Below are 18562 nucleotides of genomic sequence, written 5' to 3'. Positions count from 1 at the left end.
AAAAAAAAAAAAAAAAAAGCCTGAGTGGTCTCACTCAGGACCGGAAGGTGGATCCCCGCCCCCTGGTACGCGGCGAAGACAGATGGGGAGCCACCTGTCAGAGGACTGTGGGCGGGGGCCGGGGCCGAGAGGGCCGCGGGACCGGAGTAAGCGCCGCTGAGCGCACGCTCAGAGCAGACAGCTTGCAGGAGGCAGGAGATGATGGTCTAAAACCCTGAGAGCTGATGGTCAGAGCGGGGGAGAAATGTAGTCTCAGCTCCTGGTGGAGGATCCTGGAGGTGACAGCAAGGAGAGTACGCAACGGCGAGGGGCGGCTTCTGCGCCGACGCCGGGCAGTCGGGCGAGAGGAAAGCAGGGCAACGCGGCGGCGCTGCGGGCGGGCTCCGCCCGGGCGGGGGGTGCCATGTCTCGAGAGCGGCCCCCCCGCACCGACATCCCCCGCAACCTGAGCTTCATAGCCGCACTAACAGAGCGTGCCTACTACCGCAGCCAGCGGCCCAGCCTCGAGGAGGAGCCGGAGGTGGAGTCAGCCGAGGGCGGGACGCGCCTTGGGGCCCGATCCCGCGCTCACGCTCCGAGTCGGGGTCGCCGGGCCCTTTCTGCGCCCGCCGGAGGCGGCGGGGTCCGGGCGCCCCGCAGCCGCAGCCCCGACACCCGCAAGAGAGTGCGTTTCGCCGACGCACTCGGGCTGGAGCTGGCCGCGGTGCGCCGCTTCCGCCCCGGAGAGCTGCCCCGGGTGCCGCGCCACGTGCAAGTCCAGCTGCAGAGGGACGCCCTCCGCCACTTCGCGCCGTGCCAGCCTCGCGCCCGCGGCCTCCAGGTAGGCAGGCGGCAGCGGCACGCCCCTTTCCCGGGATCTCCCCGACCCGACCGCCGTGGGCGTGTGGGAGAGGATTTATCAAGCAACACCCATCTCCATCCCCAGCCCTAGACTTGGTCTTGCTCATTCGTTTTGGGGCCACTCTCTCAGCTGGGCTCCACTCCGACTGCGCCACGCCGGGGTCGGCCTCGGATTGGTCCAGTGCCTCGCCCTGACCCCGCCCCCGTCTCTCCTCTCCTCCCCCTTCCCCCAGGAGGCGCGCGCGGCCCTGGAGCCGGCCAGCGAGCCCGGCTTCGCCGCCCGCTTGCAGGCGCAGCGTATCTGCCTGGAACGCGCCGAGGCGGGCCCGCTGGGCGTGGCCGGGAGCGCGCGCGTGCTGGACCTGGCCTACGAGAAGCGCGTGAGCGTGCGCTGGAGCGCCGACGGCTGGCGGAGCCAACGCGAGGCACCCGCCTCCTACGCCGGCCCGGCCCCGCCCCCGCCGCGCGCGGACCGCTTCGCCTTCCGCCTTCCGGCGCCTCCCATTGGGGGCGCCCTGCTTTTCGCCTTGCGCTACCGCGTGACTGGCCACGAGTTCTGGGACAACAACGGCGGTCGTGACTATGCTCTACGTGGGCCCGAGCACCCCGGGAGTGGCGGAGCCCCGGAGCCCCAGGGCTGGATCCACTTTATCTGAGACGCCTGGGCCGACGGCGGGGAAACCAAAGGCACCCAGGGGCTGGGGGAGCCCGAAGATTTGGCGGGGAGGAACGAGAGAAACCGAGATTGGCTGGGAGCTGTCCAAGAGAGTCAAGTGGGGAGGACGAGGAGGATGGGAAAAATCAAAGGGGTGTGGGGAGTGGGCGGAATCAGCGAAGATCGGAGAGATAGGGGTGGAAAAACAGTTGGATGTGAGCGGTAGGAACCCAAAGCATAGAAGAAAAGAAACCAGAAAGGGCGCTGGAAGGATTAGAAAAAAAGCAAAACACTGGAGTTTAATGGTGATGTCCTATACCGTGAGTTAGTACTGGGAGAAAGTAAGTGGGTTCGTCAGACCTAGGCATTTGAAGATTAGGGTACCTCTTTGAGATTTAGGAGGTATTTTGTTTGAAGTAGGAGCCCACCCTACTGATGTCATTTGGATTGCCAGCTCATTCCCTCTTATCGCCGTTGCCACCTCAGGTCCCCCAAGTCCTGCCCATCCTAGCTTTATACTCAGCCATAATTGCCTTGCTTAAGTCCCAGGAACTTGGCCATTGCTCCACAATCCCTGACATTATGACAGGATTCCCTTGTCATTCCCGACTATCTATCCTGGGCTTCATTTTCCCCTGACTGGCTGGGTAGTGACGGCAGACTACAATCAGAGCTCCTTCCTCCTCCTCCAGGCAGCCCTGGGGATTAAAATGAAGGCAAAACCAACTCCAGGCCTGTCCTTGTAGCCAAATAATGCCGTGCCTGAGGAGTTGGTACACTCAGGGGCTTCCAGAAAAATTCCAGCCTTACCTTTCTGGGGTGCCTTTTAATGACCTCTAAGCACTTTATGCACTGTTTGTCAAGGAACAGTGAATCACAAGAATCACTGTAATGATTCTGCCTCAGAAGGAGTCACTGACTAGCTGTATTACTTTGGACAAAGTTCCTTTACCTCTCTGGGCCCAGTCTTCTTGGGAAATTAGATTTTGACTAGGTGATCGGTCATAGTCTCTTCTTGCTTTGACATCTTATGATCTATGAGTGACGGCGTGAAAGAAGCCACATTCTCCAACCTACCGTTGGAGTGCTACAGTTCAGAACACACAACGCTCCCAGCATGTGGTTGGGGCTGAGGATGGGTCCTCCAGTTTTTGACACAGATACTCCAGAGCCCAGGAAGCATCCTATAACCAGCTTGCAGCCTGATGGTATTCCAGGGCCTTTTTCAAACTGCAGCTCATCCTCTGCCCCGTGCTTTTTGCTCTTGCCCCACAGACTTCCAGTCTAGGTACTTTGAGACAATTTGGGGCAGGTGCATCTCTGTTGGGGAAAGTGATGTTTGGGAGCCCCAGAGATGAAAGGAAACAATGTTGAGGCTCTCTTGGGAATAAAGGATTATGGATATAAGAAATGGAAAACATTTCAAGTCAAGAATCAAAGCCACTTAGTACTTAAATGGCGCCAGAAGATGGCAGTCTGTTCCAAACCCTGAGCAAGTGAAATGGGATAGCTGCACTCTTCTACCCATTCACAATCATGCCTTCCTGCTTAACCTCTGCTGGTAGTTTTTCCTTTCCTCTTGCCCTATTCCTAAGCTCTTTGCTTTTTTCTCTCCTTGTCCCTTTCTCTCATCACTTTCATTTTTCTTTTAGCATATAGGGTATTTACCTTCGTTTTCTCTTTTCAGTTTGCCTCCATCTTCATCCTTGGTGATATTTGCTATTCCTTCTCCCTCCAGAAGGGGTGGAGAACCTACTTCCTTTTCTCCAAGACCGTGGTTGATCGACCTTCCTCCCTCAGGCTCCTTCTTGACAGTCTTCTAGAAGGGAGAAGAGGGAAAAGAAGCAGTTCCTGATGCAGATGAACAGCTGCTCCCAGGTAACCAGCTCCCTACACCCTTTTCTGTCTGTTACTAGTTTCTCAAAAATACCTGGATCCCCCTCTTCCTTATTACTGAGTCAGAGAGTGCATGCACATGTGCCCATACATGCATTCAGAACAGAGTATGGGGCGTGTTACCAGGCCCCTCCTGTCCAGAGCCTTAGTCCTTTGAAGGAAGATGGCCGACAGAGAGGAACTCCGAGTCGCTCCTCAAAGAAATTCCGGTTTAAACATCATCCCTACGTGATGAGGAAAACAAAGAATTTCATGCATCTTGTGGGTCACCTTCAGGTCGAAGTTCCAGCAGAGTGAAGAGAGAACCTCCTGGAAGCCACCAAGCAATGCGCTTTTTAGTCATCAATGAAGAGCCCAAGGGAGAATGATGGAGAAGGAGCCTGGGTCAAGGCTCAGTGTATACTCATCTCTTGCCTAATGTGTATGCACTGTTGTCATGTTGTGTTAACAATCATAATAGCTCACATGTGCTTATCCACTCAGGTCTGGTGTCTTGCATGCATTATAATCCTCAGAGCAACCCTGTCAGTTGAGAAATACTATCCCTGTTTTAGAGATGAAGAAACAGCTCAGAGAAGCTCAGTAATTTGTTCGAGATCATATCACTGGTAAATGGCATAGCTGTGAACTCAATCTCCAGAGCCGCTGTGTATAACCATGTTACTATATTTTTTCCCTTTAAAAACGAAACTGAAAACTTTGCCATATATGATCTTCTATTAGGAAAAGACCACAGTTTCTAACTGCTCTGCCTTCCCACCCTCCCAGTTTACCGAACTGGCTTCGAGAAGGCAAAGTGCTGAGGGTCCCAAGCCCCCATGCGGAGCTTGCTGCTCTCCCCTGTACCAGTGTCCCAGCGCTGCAAAATCAGCAAGGGACCACACTGCCTGCCTGCTAGAGAACTTGGGAACCCACTTGAACTCCAGCTTTTCCATATATCGAGATTCTCTCCTGGCCCTAACCAACATTCTACACCTGTTGGTGCGACACCCCTTTCCACTCCCCGGACTGGTCTTGAACTGACCAATCCCTAAAGTTTCCACTAAAAGGTATCCCTGACTAGGACAGCTGCTGAGTGGTCTGTGCTTGGGCCCTCTCTGCGAGCTCAGGTATTACTGAGTGGATAAGTGTAAACTGGTTGGAGACCGGGAACTAAGGATAATCCATTTTCCCCTGAGCTTTCTCTGTAAGAAGTACTATGGCTTGCCCACCCCCCATTCTCAGCTTTATAGAACCAACACCTGAAACTTCTAGTTCTCCCCATATAGAGCTGCCCCAGGGCCTGAGGGGTAAGGTGATCGTCTAATCTGATATGGGAAACACTAGGAATTTGGTGGAATCTTTAGAGATGTGTTAGGTGTTAGGCATTGGGATGGGTCTTTCCCCTAGAGGCTAATGACTATATGAATAGGAGCAATTTCGTGTATAACTGGTCAGCTGTGGACTAGGCAGTGCTAGAAGAGAAAACATTACCCTGGTCGGGGGCTCAGGTCCTTGAGGCCACACAGCGGGACACTTTTGCCCATTTCTCTCATCCAGACCTCAGATGTCTTCCTACACTTACCTGACAGCCTTCCTCTCATACTTTCATTTCTCTTTATGAATGTAGCTCATTTCTCTTCACAATAAGCCCTAACTACTGAACTTTTCCAATCTAACTCCCACATTCCCTTGCTTCTAACACCTGTGTTTCTCTGGAGCTCCTCTGGATCCTTGCAATCTGCAGGCCATAGAGTCAGAGACCTGGAAAAGCTTGTCTTTGGAGATCCCATGCTCCAGTACAAATGAGGACTCAAGACTTCAGCAGGGTCAGAGAATTTGTTAGTGCCGCTCGAGATGGGGCTTAACCCCAGCCCTCCTGACCATGTCCCACTCCCAGGCTACAAAACAGGCCTCTACAGTCAGACCCGCACTTTTTCATGGCGAGGGATAATATCACAAATGCTTCATTTTCTGCTGCTAGTTTCCATTCCCTTCCCTATCCAGGCATAAAAAGAAACAAAAGGCACTTGTAGTTTTCTCTGTTTTCCCAGCCTTGGCACTTCTTTGGGTGATATTGCTAAGGAACAGTGAAGTTGCAGGAAGACTGAATAATCCACCCATTGACTAGGTAACCTGGAGAGGAATTGAAAGTTTGCTCTGTGAATCCCCCCAAACCACTGTTCTCATCAGGCTCTCCCAGAGCGTCCTCACCCTCTTCCCAGTGCAGCCCTGTTCACTGGGCCCCAAACCCACTAGTACTGTGCCTCACTTCAGCTTCCTCATGCAAATGCCCTCCCTTCTGGATAAAAGACCTCATATTTGAAATAAAGTCGAAATATGAAAGTATATCATAAAATACTGAGAAATATTGTTTGTTTGGGGTGGAGGGTGGCAAGAGACCCAGAAGTGAGATTTCTCTCTCCCACCCCCCATCTCTTGGTCATCTCATTTCTTAAAAGCCCTGTCTGCTGTTGTCCTATTGCTGTGCAAAAGCTGGGTGGGCAAAAGATATGGAGGAGTTGGGCAGCCCTGGAATAAGACCCCCTCCAATTGAATCCCACCACCATATTGGGTAGTGGTAGGAAAGTTATCAGGGCCCAGCTTTAGTCCCCTGGGGGCACCCAGCTCCAATTCCTGGTGCAGTTAAAGGGTAAGGCTTGGGTAAAAGTGCTGAGTTGCCCCTCAGGTTGGGGTGGGGCTCTTCTTCCTTGAGGGGGTCATCTAAGTTACATTCTCCTCCTTAAGCACTGAAGGAAAGAGCAAAGCCCCTTTTTTCTGTCAAGGATAACCCTAAAGCAAAGCACAGGAAATGTGATGAAGAAGAAAAGCAAAGGCCTCTGTCTAATCCAGAACAGAGCAACAGGTATTAAAGTGAGGCATCCTTGAAAAAGATCAAGTGCTAACATAAAATTGACTCCCACATCACCTGAAGGATGAGAGAATCCAGTTACCCACAAAATAATGAGACAATGTTTCTAATAGGGAAGCCGTAGCCTGAGACTAATCAGATGCTTCCTCATTACATCATAATGGCCAAGTTGTGACGTCACGGCCGAGCTCCCACACTTGCGTTGTGAAACTAGGTATGCTGAAGGGTGGAGTCAGCATGAGGAGCAGACACCCAAAGAGAGGTAAGCAGGCACTTCCCAGGGTTTTTCTCCGTGGCTTATTGCCTAAGGTCCCTCTGTGGCTCTAATGTCTTTCCAGGCTTCTCCCTGCGAGGTCTGTCTGAAATCCGTCTTCCACAAGCTCCACCGCGGCTTCTGCTATCCCAGATCTTCAACAGTTGCAGTTCTGATTGGTCAGCCCTCAGCTTTTGCATTTCTTAGGAGACCGGGCACAGGATGGTGGAGTGTGGTTCCCCTAAGTGATGCAGAAACTTGCCATATCCATTTGGGTTGTCCCAGGGGTAGATACACGTTTTGGGGTGCCTGAAACACAACTTTTGGAGCCTTTGAAAAGAAAAATACATTAGGCACAAAAGTGAAAACAGTTTAGAATGAGAAAAGATAAAATTTTTAAGGAGCTGACAAATACCACATCATAAAATCAAGAAAAATAACAAATTTTAAAAATTATCTACTTGACAAGCATATTTTTTTTACAGTTTTGTTTTTGGGAGCGTGCTCCTCGGTAGCTTTTTCATATGGTTGTAATGTTTTCTGTAAGGAGTGTAGAAAGGTAATTCAGCGTTCTACATGACCGCTTTTTTAAAAATTCTTAGTGATTTAGGAAATTTTCACCATCACACTTTATAAGTGATAATGTCACATAATTTTTTAGGATTTTTGTCAAACTTGAAAAAAAACACTACCAAATTTCTTTGATATATGTGTAAAATTTCAGAGCATTTCAAATTTGTAATGACTAATATACTCTGGATTGTCGACATTAGGATTAAGGTATAGGTATTAATCTGCTGGAGCTGCCATACAAAATACAACCCCCTGGGTGGCTTAAACCTGAAATTCTCAGTGGGGTCGGGGGAAGGGCTAGCCCAGTGAAGGGTATTCAGGAGGACACGTATTGCGTGGAGCACTGGGCGTTATACGCAAACAACGAATCATGGAACACTACATCAAAAGCTAATGCTGTATGGTGACTAACATATCATCATGATAATAAAAAAAATCCCAGAAATTCTCTTACAGTTGTAGAGCGTCGAAGTCTGAGATCGACGGATCTGCAGAGTTTACTTAATTCTGAGGTTCCTTTCCTTGGCTTATGGATAGCCATCTTCTCCCTATGGCTTCCCATGGTCTTTCCTATCTTTATGTCAGTGTCCAAATTCCCTATTATAAAGATACCAGGAATGTTGGATTAGGACTCACCCTGAAGACCTCATTTTAACTTAATTACCTCTTTATAGAACTTATTTCCAAATACGGTTACATTCTAAGATATCCGGAATTAGGACTTTATCAAATGAATGCGGGATGGGGGGGGTGGACGACACAGTTCAGCCCCTAACACTATACTGGCTACTAAACTACAGAAGTAACTGCAAACCACAGTCATATACCGACTCAACCCAAACTAAATGTATCCCCAACTCAGTTTCCTTAGCCAATCCCAAAATACCCATGGCCTTTCCACTGCCACCTGACAAAAGGAGAAGTGTAATGGAGGGGAAGTCAGAAAGGAAAGAGACATCGATCTTAGCAAATTGCAGTTTGAATATTTTTTTTCAAGTTTTACAAAAAACCATGACCACGTTAACACATTCCTGGGGCTCCTCCAGTACTTTGGAAGAAGTCTGTGAAAGGGGTGGCCCTAAAACTTGAGTTTCCTTAGCTATATAGTAAATGTGCCTTTGGTTAATCCTGCTAATATCTAAGCCATGCAAAGGAAGAGAGAATTTTCACCAAAGATGGGGAATGAACATCTCTATGTTGAGGATGACATGACGAGTCCCCATTCTTCAGCACTAGTCTCTGGAAGAGCTGGGAAGGGTTGTTGTCTTGCTAAAGGTGGGGGTCCTCCCTTGTCTGATATTGTCACCCTGCATCTGTTCCTGTCTTCCAATCCTCATCCCAGTCCACTCCATCCCCTAAAGCTTTACGGTGAAATCCACATAAGAGGGAGGCTTCACGGGGAGCCTGGGTGGCTCAGTCAGTTAAGCGTTTGCCTTTGGCTCAGGTCATGATCCCAGGGTCCTGGGATGGAGCACCACATCAGGCTTCCTGCCTGCTTCTCCCTCTCCCTCTGCCCCTCCCCCTGCTTGTGCCCTCTCTCTCAAATAAATACATAAATAAATAAATAAAATCTTAATTAAAAAAAAAAAAAAGAGGGAGGCTCCGGAAAAGGGGCAGATGAGTTTCTTCTTTCCTTGGACTTCCCCTCTCCTAAACTTGTCTTCAACTCTGCTCCCTACTCCTGAGTCTCAGGAGTGAGTGTCTTAATGAGACAAGAAAGGTGGCAGAGTTGTCCATCTTTCATATTTCCAAAAGCCCGTGATTAGTGTTGTCCAGGGTGCCTAACTGAACCGCCTATAGAGGGGCAGACACTAAGTTCCCACAGACTGCCTGGCTTTCCAGCCAGATAAGCATGAGTTCTTCCCAGTCAACCCAGCCTTATTTGTTTGGATTATGGGAGAACAACTTCTCCACTGAAAACTGAGGGCTGCTGCCGCCTGAAGTGTTTCACTTTTCTTTTTATTATATACAAACTATTGGGGTATGGTAATAGTCAAGATTTAGGACAAAGTCTATGTATACTACCAGCCCCGGCTTAAACCCTGAGGGATCAGAAGTTTCTAACTCTAAAGCTGAGTATATATATCTTTCCTTGTTTACGCCTATTATATTTTTGCTGGATACTAGTTTGAAGATTGTAGGGCTGGCTCTTAGGTTGAAATTTTTATTGAATGTAATGGGGGCTGGGAGGTGGGCAGGTACAAATACAGGCATAACATAAAATAGGGCTCAGTGTTGAAGTGGAAATACATTTCTGATGTCTGACAACCATGAAAGTGCTCTAGACCTTAAATTGGAGCAATAAAGAATCTGTAATGGGGGTTGGTTTTGGGGGGAGTAAATGGGAGGGATGATGTCCGTGGAATACAAAGTCTGAAATTGTTTTATAAATTATTGTAGCTATGTAAGCTATTAAGTGACCTAAATAGGCAAAAAGAGACTTTTTCAAAGACCAGCATATGAGAAAAAAGAATCACTTCAGAAAGTACTGGTTCCAAGTTTTAGTCTGAAGACCGAGAATCCTAAATTTACAGATTTTTGGCCCAAATTCCAAATATATGAACTTTTGGCCCACAACTTCAGAGTGTGTGACTACTTTGGTGAAAAGTCCATCCCTTAATGCCATCCCTTTCTTGATAGTGAAAACCGAGGTCCCCTAAATATGAGGCAGGGTTGCAGGTACTCCTCACTGGGACAGAGAGGAGGGCCTAGGGGTCTGGTGGGTCCCAAACAGGTGCCCCTTCCGGCATTTAGTCTTTGGGAACACCTCTTCGGTGTTCCGAAGGCGCCGGGCTGCTGGGATCCTCGTCTTTCAGGCGGCAAGAGATTTGATCCATCCGGAGAACAAGTTCCCGGTTGCTCTAGGCGCTTCGTTTACAGTGACGCTGCTGACGGCCCTCGGCTGGGCAGGCGCGGCGCGGCTCGGTTCTACTCGCGTGTATGGCTGGCAAGGGGATGCTGAAAAAAGTCTTCCTTCAGGAGGAACAAATGGCGAGTAGGTGCAAGGCGGTCTTGGACAATTCAACAAACTGCTGTGAATTCCTTGGGGGAATTCCGGGAGGACCAGGGCTCAGCGTACTCCGAAGGTCCGGCGCGGAAAGGTCGAAGGCGGGGGGGGGGCGGGGGGAGGTACCATTCACAGCACCCTGTCCCCGGGGGACATCTTCCCTGCCCCAGGCAGCCAATAGCCACCCCGGCTGAGGCCCACGCAGCCAATAACCGACTCCAGCCGAGACTCACGCAGCCAATGGCCGACCCACTGCGCTCCGCCGGGGCCCGCCTGCCTACTTCCACCAATCGGGACTCGGGCCACCTTGGCACCGCCCTTGGAGCCCGCCCCACCCATCCGCCCCGCCTCCAACTCGCCCGAGCAGGGTTGGGCTAGACGGGCGCGCTCTGGGGGACAGGGGGGGCAGTCCCGGTCCCGGCCCTCCGCGCGGGTGGGCTTGGAGCAGGCCGCACCGGGCGGGAACCCCACTCCCACCCCGGAGGCCCCCTGCCCTTTCTCCCCCTTTCCCCCCGGCCCATGGTGCGAGGCTGGGAGCCGCCGCCCGGGCCGGACCGCGGTGAGTGATCCCCAGCCCCTTCGACTTCCCCTCCCAGCCCCTGTAAGATCTCCGACCTCCGGAGCCCCATCCCCACGTTGGGGGGGAGGAGAATTCTAGGCTCGAAGTCGCCGGGTTCTCTCTCGTTTCTCCTCTGGACTTTTCGGTTCCCTGTTGTAACTGGGGGAGGGTGAGTGGGTGTGTAGGGAGGAGGGGAAGGCTGGGTTGGGACGCCCTCCGCGAGGGGAGGATTGAGATTCGCCTGCTCCCTGGGGCTCATCGCCCCAAGTGCAGCAACTTTTTGTTCTCTGACCCAGTTTGGAGCCTTGTAGACTGCCTGCGAAATGGAGGATAGGAGAAACGTTTCCTTCCCAGGCCTCTCCTCCTCCCCCCACGACTACCTCCTGGCGACCTCAACACACTACAGAAATCTGGCCTTACTTCTGGGGAGCAGTGGTCTTTGGGAATGAAAGGTTTGGGAGAAACTGCCCCTTCTGACCCCCTACCCAGCCATACTCAGAAAACAAACCAGGAAAGTGAGAACCCGAATCCTCAGAGGTTCCTGGTTTTGCGTCCTAATCTGAGACTTCTAAACTGAAAGAAGACTCAAGCTGAGACCTGTTTGGTAATGTGGGCCCAGATCAGATCTTTTATCATATGAACCTCCTTCTCATCATACATTTGAAGCCCTTTTCTATTATATGATTAGGACAGGTAGGTGGCAATGATTGAAAAAAACAAAAAAAGCCAGTTAAACTTGGGAATTTTTAAAATGATGCATACATATCTTAAGCATTGTCATTAAAAGTATGTTCGTTGCACCAATCTTTTGGGGTAGTGTCCAGGCGTTTTCTTTGTGTAAGTCTGCTGATTGGAGTTCCCAGTTGTCTTTCTAGTATAAACTGCACAAGCGAATTTCAAATCTGGCTGCACCCTGAGAACTTTAAAAAGTACTGATGCCTGGGCCCTAGTCCAGACTAAATCAGAATAAGGAGGAGGGTTCCCTGGTTTAAGTTTCCCAGGTAATTCTGATGTGCCACTGCCTCTCATCTATGATTTCCAGGTTTGGTTTTTGTTTTTGTTTTTTTTTCATGCAGTGAGAATTTAAACATTTTGGAGCAATCCAAACGCAGAATACTTTTGAGATTTTTAAATCCCCTGCCCCTCCAATCTTTTTACAGTTGCCTACTACTCCCCACTCAACAACTGTACACTCCTTAACATCTGACTTTGTTCTCATAGAAACAATTTTTAGTGCACTAATTTTTCATAGGTTTATGTGATATTTAATTACATTATTATATAAATAAATTTTAAAAACCAGGCATAAACAGGTTGGGAATCACACACAACTGGTCCAGGCACACAGGGCAGCTGAAGGAAGCAGATGATTTTGGCACACTAGAGACTAGCCGGCCAGCCTCTAGGACGCAGCACACTGTGAGTGTCGGTCACATAACCCAATGGATCAGTTAAGCCAGGCTCCTGGCCCAATTGAACACCTCTCCCTTCCACTCAGTCCACCTAATATCACCAATACCCAGTCCCTTCTAGACTTAAATTCTCGAGTCTTCCATCCACTCTTTCCGTTCGTTCACATCAAGCTGTATGTTCCTCTTTAAGCAATTAGCATCACTCCTTTTTTATTAAGTTGGAGGTACGTAAGGCAGAGGTTCTTAACTTGGGCTTCTGGGCAGTTAGTGAACCCTCTTGAGATTATATATAATGTGTAAGTGGATGTTTATGGGGGGGTAGTCATAACGTTCTGAGGGTCCATACCTTTATCTGATTCTCAAAGAAGTTCATGACCCAACAAGTTGAGAAGCACATAAGTTGAACACCACTAAAGATTCTTCAAGGCCCTTAAAACTGTTATCACCAAAACACGTTTCAGTCAGTACTTCAATTCTTCTCTGAATAAAGATATAGGGTAATTTTGCAGGATCATTAGTTTCTCATTTGAACTGTCTCCTGCTTTAACCATAAATCTAGGCTCAAGCCTAAAGTTGTGAATACCTCTTTTTCCTACGATTGTACGTACACCTAGACTGGAAGTTTAAGGTAGTCCATTCTTTTCTGCCATCTGTCTATGGGTATGGAAAGCCCAAAGGGAAAGAAGGGTGTTATCCTCTCTCTCTCTGTTTTTCTCATTACATTTCTTACTAGCTACTTGAAGTAGCGGTAAGGCATATCCAGCATATTTAATAAGGATACAAATTTAGTAATTATTCAGAATAGGTAATCCCACCATCACTACCATCTCTGCCCCTAGGAGTCCTTATTTCTCCAGTTTTGATTCCCTTCTTTTTCTACCCTTTCCAAATGGAGGCATAAGAACACAAGACACCAGTGTCTTCATTGTGGTTTCGATTACTGTGGGGGTCTACCCTCCTTGTTATAGGTCTCATGAGCCACTCTGGTGGTAGTTTCTTCCTACATCAAAGCCATATTCTTCCAGGGAGGTACCAGGTAGCCATACAGCTGTGCCTTGATTTAAGCCACCATCCTATATCAGGAAATTGTCCACAATTGTGTGTGTGTGTAATTGGAAAGCTGGACGTATACAGTACACCAAATATAGTATTTGCATTACTGCTTGTTATAATTGATATAATTGATACCATGAGAATCTGGACGATAGCAAACCACATGAATGAAAGCAAAAATGCTTCCTTGTAAGGCTTATAGCTGTGCCTGTCTTATTTCCTGTCTGGCAGTCTTCATCCTTACACTGGACTGCTTTATTCCTTATGCTACAGTTTTATCTAAAGTATAACTGTGTCCTTAAAAAACAGGACACAAATAAGGTTAAGCAGATGTCAAGCGTTGCAATCATAAAGTATTCTCCAGCTTAGGTTTCCTGGTGTTCCTGGTGGGCCACAATGTCTTAAGTGGTGGTTTAGCACCTGTCAGTTGCTCACAGGCTACTCAGCTGTGTCTGGGATGAACCTGGAGGGTACGGGTAGAGTGACTACTACATTGGCCATTCATCTCGCTATCAAAAAGGATTTATATTCAAATTATGGATTCAATTCTCCTAAAGCTGCGATTTTCATACTTTTTTTTAAAGCAGCATAATCCATTCTGGAATTAAATCCAACTCCCAAAATGTAAAGAGCATAAAATCATGGATACCCTGGTTTCCTCCACTGTGCATTAGAATTAGGACCCTGCAAAAAGAGATTGAAACCAATGATTTTGAAGAATGCAGACTTTGCTTCACTTCCCTCGTCTAGGAGGAGAATGGCATTCCCTGATATCAGAATCACCCTGTGATGCTGAAGTAATGAGAAAAGCTGCTATTTATTGAGCCTTTACTTTGTTCTAGACATCACAGCAACTGCATTTTTTTCATTTAGCCAAAAATTTGTGAGGAAAGTGCTGTTTTGACCGCCTTTCTGAGGGGAAACTAAGGCTTCCTGAAGTTAAATGATTTGTCCAAGGACAGGCCGCACTCTAGGAAGGGGCGGAGCTGCAGTTAATCTCAAATGGGCCTCATCCAGGCCTCCACCCCAACAGCTGCTTTAGGTGTTGGCTACACAGGACACCTAGCACATAGTAGGTGTCTGGTAAAAATACATAACTTTACAGACGCTTAACACTGTGCATTTCTTACACATGGAGAAACTAAAGCTCCCCTAAGTTCAGTAACTTGCCCAAGATCACATAGCTGGTAAGTGGCAGAACTAGGATTCAAACTGCAGGCTGGCCTTACTCAGGGATCATATTTCTACCCACTGTGCCATGCTGCCTCCATTTACCCTCTTCAGGTTCTCTTCAAGCCTTTGGGATCTGCATGGCCTTCGGTTCATTAGATCCGCTTGTTAAAAGGAAGTGGTGACTCATTAAAATGCTTCCAAATTTTTCTAATCGTCAGATAAAATCCCTTGATACCACACTGTACTATAACTTCCTGGAGTTTCTTAAATTCCTTGAGATTCTTCTCAGTTCATCATGTAGCATTTACGTAGGAATCCTGTCCTATCCTTAACACATCAGAGGTAAATATTTATAAACTCGGATGGGATTTTTCTAAGAGTAAAGGGTGACAGATCTGTGAAAAGAGTTTCTAATGCCCAGACAGGGAGCTGAGTTAAAATTTGGTCAACAGAACTTCCTAGGAAATAACCTGAGCAGGGATTTCAGGAATGATGCAGAGTCAGGGGCTCTCCCTGCAGCCCCCACACCCACAGCCCTGGGAGCAGTGGCGCTGCTGGGGACATTGCAGGACCTGGCTGCAATTCGTAGTGCATGTGCCCACCTGGCCCTGAGAAAAAAGCTGGGCTACAGAGATAAGAGTGGCAGGCCTTCGGCCCTGTGTGAAGGGGCTGTTACAGTCTGAGGGAGCTCTCCAGGCTCCCCGGAGAGAGACTGAGCTGTTGGAAGAGACAAAGGCTGGGGGGAGGGGCTAACCTTTGTTCCGAGGATGACTTGGTGGAAACAGTTCCCTCTCTCTACCCCCACAGGACCCCAAAACCCAGGAGGAGTAAGCCCCATTTATCCCAGATATCTGACCTCTTATCCTACCGAGAGAAAATAAAGCTTAGCAGGTTTGGGTTTAGGGCTTAAAGCCACCATCATTCCCCTCCCGGAAGGACTCCACCACTGAGAAGGGAAGAGGAAAGGGGGCCGGGGGCTGGGCAGAGGAACAGTGCTGTCCTGCCTTCTCGATACTCCTCTCTCGTATTTCCCACCTGTCTCCACATTCTAGAGAGAATCATAAATTGTCAGGAGTTTAAGCATTTGCATCAGTTCTGAGATTACTGCACTTCATGTTTTTGTGGTTCAGTTTTCATCTTGTGACTCCTGTTCCATGAATTTAGAGGATGAAGGGAGATTGAATTAGAACAATAAAGGCAATAGAAGGAGGAGTTTTCCTCCTTAACCTCTAAAGACAGATTTTTGTCCTGCGGACAGTATTCACTAGTCATGTGACTTGGGGTAAATTTAACTTCTATGGACTTTGGTTTTCCCATACATATGACAGGAATTATAACAGGCTTATAAAGTTAGGAAAATTAAATGAGAAATTGTTAAAACACTTTAAAAGCAATCCAGCACGGTACACAGACAGTTGATGGTATTGGAGTCCAGCACTTTTGTTTGGCAGAAATTGAGCAATGGGCTGAAAGAGGAGCCCCAGTGATTGAGCTGTTTCTCTTCTTATTACAGCTATCTCTGAAGGGCACAAATCAGAGAGCACCATGCCTCCTAATAAAGAGGCCAGCAGTCTTAATAGCTCCCCGGCGGGGCTCATCTGCCTCCCTCCAATCTCCGAGGAGCTACAGCTTGTGTGGACCCAAGCAGCCCAGACCAGTGAGCTGGATGGCAATGAACACTTGCTACAAACCTTCAGCTACTTCCCCTATCCCAGTCTAGCAGACATTGCCCTTCTCTGCTTACGCTATGGGCTGCAGATGGAGAAAGTCAAGACTTGGTTCATGGCCCAGCGCCTCCGCTGTGGCATTAGCTGGTCGTCTGAAGAAATAGAAGAGACTCGAGCCCGAGTGGTCTACCATCGGGACCAGCTCCATTTCAAATCCCTTCTCTCTTTTACTCATCATGCAGGGCGGCCCCCTGAGGAGGTGCCTCCTTCTCCAATGCCACCTCCAGAACAAGTGGGTCTTGGAATAGTGCCCCTGACTCTTAGTGAGCCCACCCAGATGAAAGGATTGAAGGTAGAGCCCGAGGAGTCCTCAGAGCTGCTGAGTCACCAGAAAGCAAAGGAACCCCTGATGGCACCTGGCAGTGGGGCATTCCCCCACCAATCAGATTTTTGGCAGGATCTTCAAAGCAGTGGCTTCTCCAAGCAGCAGGCAGGCAGAGGTCCCAACCAGTCACATGGCCTAGGTTCTGCTTCCTGGAACCACTCCACAGCTGTCCACCAGCCACATGCTCGGGATAAGCCCCCACCAATCTCACTACTTGCTAGTAGTTGTAAGCAGGAGTCAGCATCTAATACGACTCCTTCTTCTTCCTCTACCTCTTCTTCCACTTTCCCGGTACTGGCTAATGGAGCTACTGCCACCTCTAAACCCCTCCAGTCACTGGGCTGTATTTCACAGCCACTGTCACCCAATGAACAGGCACTGCCCCCACATCTGGAGCCAGCCTGGCCCCAGGGGCTAAGACATAACTCAGTACCAGGTAGGGTTGGCCCTGCAGAGTACCTTTCCCCAGATATGCAACGCCAGCGAAAGACCAAGCGCAAAACCAAAGAGCAGCTGGCTATCCTCAAATCTTTTTTTTTACAGTGCCAGTGGGCACGGCGTGAGGATTACCATAAATTAGAACAGATCACTGGTTTACCTCGGCCTGAGATCATTCAGTGGTTTGGTGACACACGCTATGCCTTGAAGCATGGGCAACTAAAATGGTTTCGGGACAACGCTGTACCTGGTGCCCCTAGTTTCCAGGACCCAGCAACTCCCACACCCCCACCTTCAACCCGCTCCTTGAATGAATGGGCTGAGACACCACCTCTGCCGAACCCCCCACCCCCACCGGATATACGACCCCTGGAGAGGTACTGGGCGGCCCACCAACAGCTACGGGAAAGTGATATCCCTCAACTGAGTCAGGCGTCAAGGCTTAGCACCCAGCAGGTTCTGGATTGGTTTGACTCTCGATTACCTGAGCCAGCTGAGGTGGTGGTTTGTCTAGATGAAGAGGAGGAAGAGGAGGAGGAAGAACTGCCAGAAGATGACGAGGATGAAGAGGAGGAGGAGGAGGAAGATGAGGATGACGATGACGATGTGATCATACAGGACTGAGTCGAGGGGACTAGGGGAGGGAAGGTCTGTTACTAAAAGATGAACCAACTTAGTAACTGTTTAAACAAAGAAACCACATTTTTTAAATTACCTTGTGGCAAAGAACTGAAAAGCTTTGTGTTCTTGAGGTTGGGGGATCGGGGATGTAGTGAGGGTGGACCAGGGAGGATGGCCATAGGACCCAAAGAGAGGTGGGGACTGGATGAGCAGAAATCAGGCCTCTCGTCTCAATGAAGAGAGTGCTGAGGATCTGGTCTGAGCCATGGGCTGGGAAAAGGCTTTTGCCCTCTTCATGTCTGCTGTTGTTTTCCCTTAGTGTACTATGGAGAGGCCAGTCCTTGGCCCCATATCTACAGGAGGACTGGAAAGGAGGAGTAAAGAATTTTTATTCAGTTGATGATTCCAGTGCATCCCCCGGTCCCACCATTTTCCCTGGAATGTAAGGCTGCCTCACACCCCTTTTCTTTCTGAGCACAAGTCCATGCATAATACAGCTAAGAGTCTTAGTATGACTCAGTCTCATCACAAGTCTTTCTTAACGCACACCAACTTGACTGTATGTTTTACCTTCGCTGTTGCTGAGGTGCACAGGTAGCAGAATGTTTTCATTTCTGATACTGGGACCATTTTGCCTTGTACTTTTTTTTTTTAATCTTTTTCCAAAATGCCCATTCTGTTCACTATTTGTCTCAGGGTAAATCTTCCCCATGGAGCTTGTGAAAAGTTTAATAATTGGGTGGAGAATAATTTAGACTGGATATTTATTGGACGTGGGAATTAGGGGAAATGTCCTTTTAAAAAGTAGAATTAGGTCACAGAGGGATAGAGGAGAGGGATGGTTTCTACTTTTCGGGAGGTGGGTGCGGGTACGTTCCAGGTTTGGTTTTACAAACCTGAAATTCCCTCCTGCCTAGCTTGACGGAGACTAATTTTTCATCTTTTTTGGTGTTGGTTCAATTTGTGTCTGTAATTGAGACTTTTTCCTCTATAGGGTCTGTCTTGGGGACAGAGGGACTCTGGTCTTTAACTGAATTGGTTATTGATGTTTTAGAATGGTTTTCATCAGATGGAGTCAGATATAAAAATGTCAATGGGTTAACCATCTAGAAATAAGAGTGGAAGCCCCATATTGGTAGAATAAGAATAAAAGGCCACAAATAAAATTGTTTCTCTCTC

At 48.6% G+C, this 18562-nt stretch overlaps 3 protein-coding genes across 8 annotated transcripts in view; all 3 read left to right on the top strand.

The window, feature by feature from the left end:
* Nucleotides 1-8051, top strand: part of LOC121099752 (protein phosphatase 1 regulatory subunit 3E) — a 10456-nt gene extending 2405 nt beyond the window's left edge. The window contains exons 3-5 of one of the 3 annotated variants that reach the window (XM_040620735.1): nucleotides 2490-3373; nucleotides 6356-6504; nucleotides 6581-8051. The gene's annotated coding sequence lies outside the window, so the exon portion shown is untranslated. Of the gene's footprint in view, nucleotides 1-2489; nucleotides 3374-3517; nucleotides 3874-6355; nucleotides 6505-6580 lie in introns of those variants that run through there. The other 2 variants (XM_040620734.1, XM_040620736.1) reach the window with 2 other exon arrangements.
* On the top strand, nucleotides 106-3873 carry LOC103681043 (protein phosphatase 1 regulatory subunit 3E). Of its 4 annotated transcripts, none has more exons than XM_040620740.1 (4): nucleotides 106-820; nucleotides 1074-1527; nucleotides 3237-3373; nucleotides 3668-3873. In XM_040620740.1, exons 1-2 carry the CDS (start codon nucleotides 404-406, stop codon nucleotides 1494-1496), a joined length of 840 nt encoding a protein of 279 aa, XP_040476674.1. In that variant the 5' UTR covers nucleotides 106-403; the 3' UTR covers nucleotides 1497-1527; nucleotides 3237-3373; nucleotides 3668-3873. The 4 variants fall into 4 exon arrangements, with proteins under 4 accessions (XP_040476674.1, XP_040476672.1, XP_040476673.1 ...); XM_040620738.1 differs by having other exon boundaries at nucleotides 3234-3373; XM_040620739.1 differs by having other exon boundaries at nucleotides 1074-1613.
* Nucleotides 8052-10408: 2357 nt separating the features above from the next.
* On the top strand, nucleotides 10409-18562 carry HOMEZ (homeobox and leucine zipper encoding). The gene is made up of 2 exons (XM_008710545.2): nucleotides 10409-10634; nucleotides 15786-18562. Exons 1-2 carry the CDS (start codon nucleotides 10595-10597, stop codon nucleotides 17384-17386), a joined length of 1641 nt encoding a protein of 546 aa, XP_008708767.2. The 5' UTR covers nucleotides 10409-10594; the 3' UTR covers nucleotides 17387-18562.

Source organism: Ursus maritimus, unplaced genomic scaffold (genome assembly GCF_017311325.1).
Source record: "Ursus maritimus isolate PB19 unplaced genomic scaffold, ASM1731132v1 scaffold_36, whole genome shotgun sequence".
NCBI classification, from domain to species: Eukaryota; Metazoa; Chordata; class Mammalia; order Carnivora; family Ursidae; genus Ursus; species Ursus maritimus.
This window is presented reverse-complemented; position numbering and strand designations above follow the sequence as displayed.

Excerpts from the sequence above, each read along its gene's own strand:
- HOMEZ (XM_008710545.2), top strand. The coding sequence starts at position 10,595 with ATGGTGCGAGGCTGGGAGCCGCCGCCCGGGCCGGACCGCG. Across the intron at positions 10,635-15,785 it reads GCCGCCCGGGCCGGACCGCG|CTATCTCTGAAGGGCACAAA; the intron begins GTGAGTGATCCC and ends TTCTTATTACAG.
- LOC103681043 (XM_040620740.1), top strand. The coding sequence starts at position 404 with ATGTCTCGAGAGCGGCCCCCCCGCACCGACATCCCCCGCAACCTGAGC. Across the intron at positions 821-1,073 it reads CTCGCGCCCGCGGCCTCCAG|GAGGCGCGCGCGGCCCTGGA; the intron begins GTAGGCAGGCGG and ends CCCTTCCCCCAG.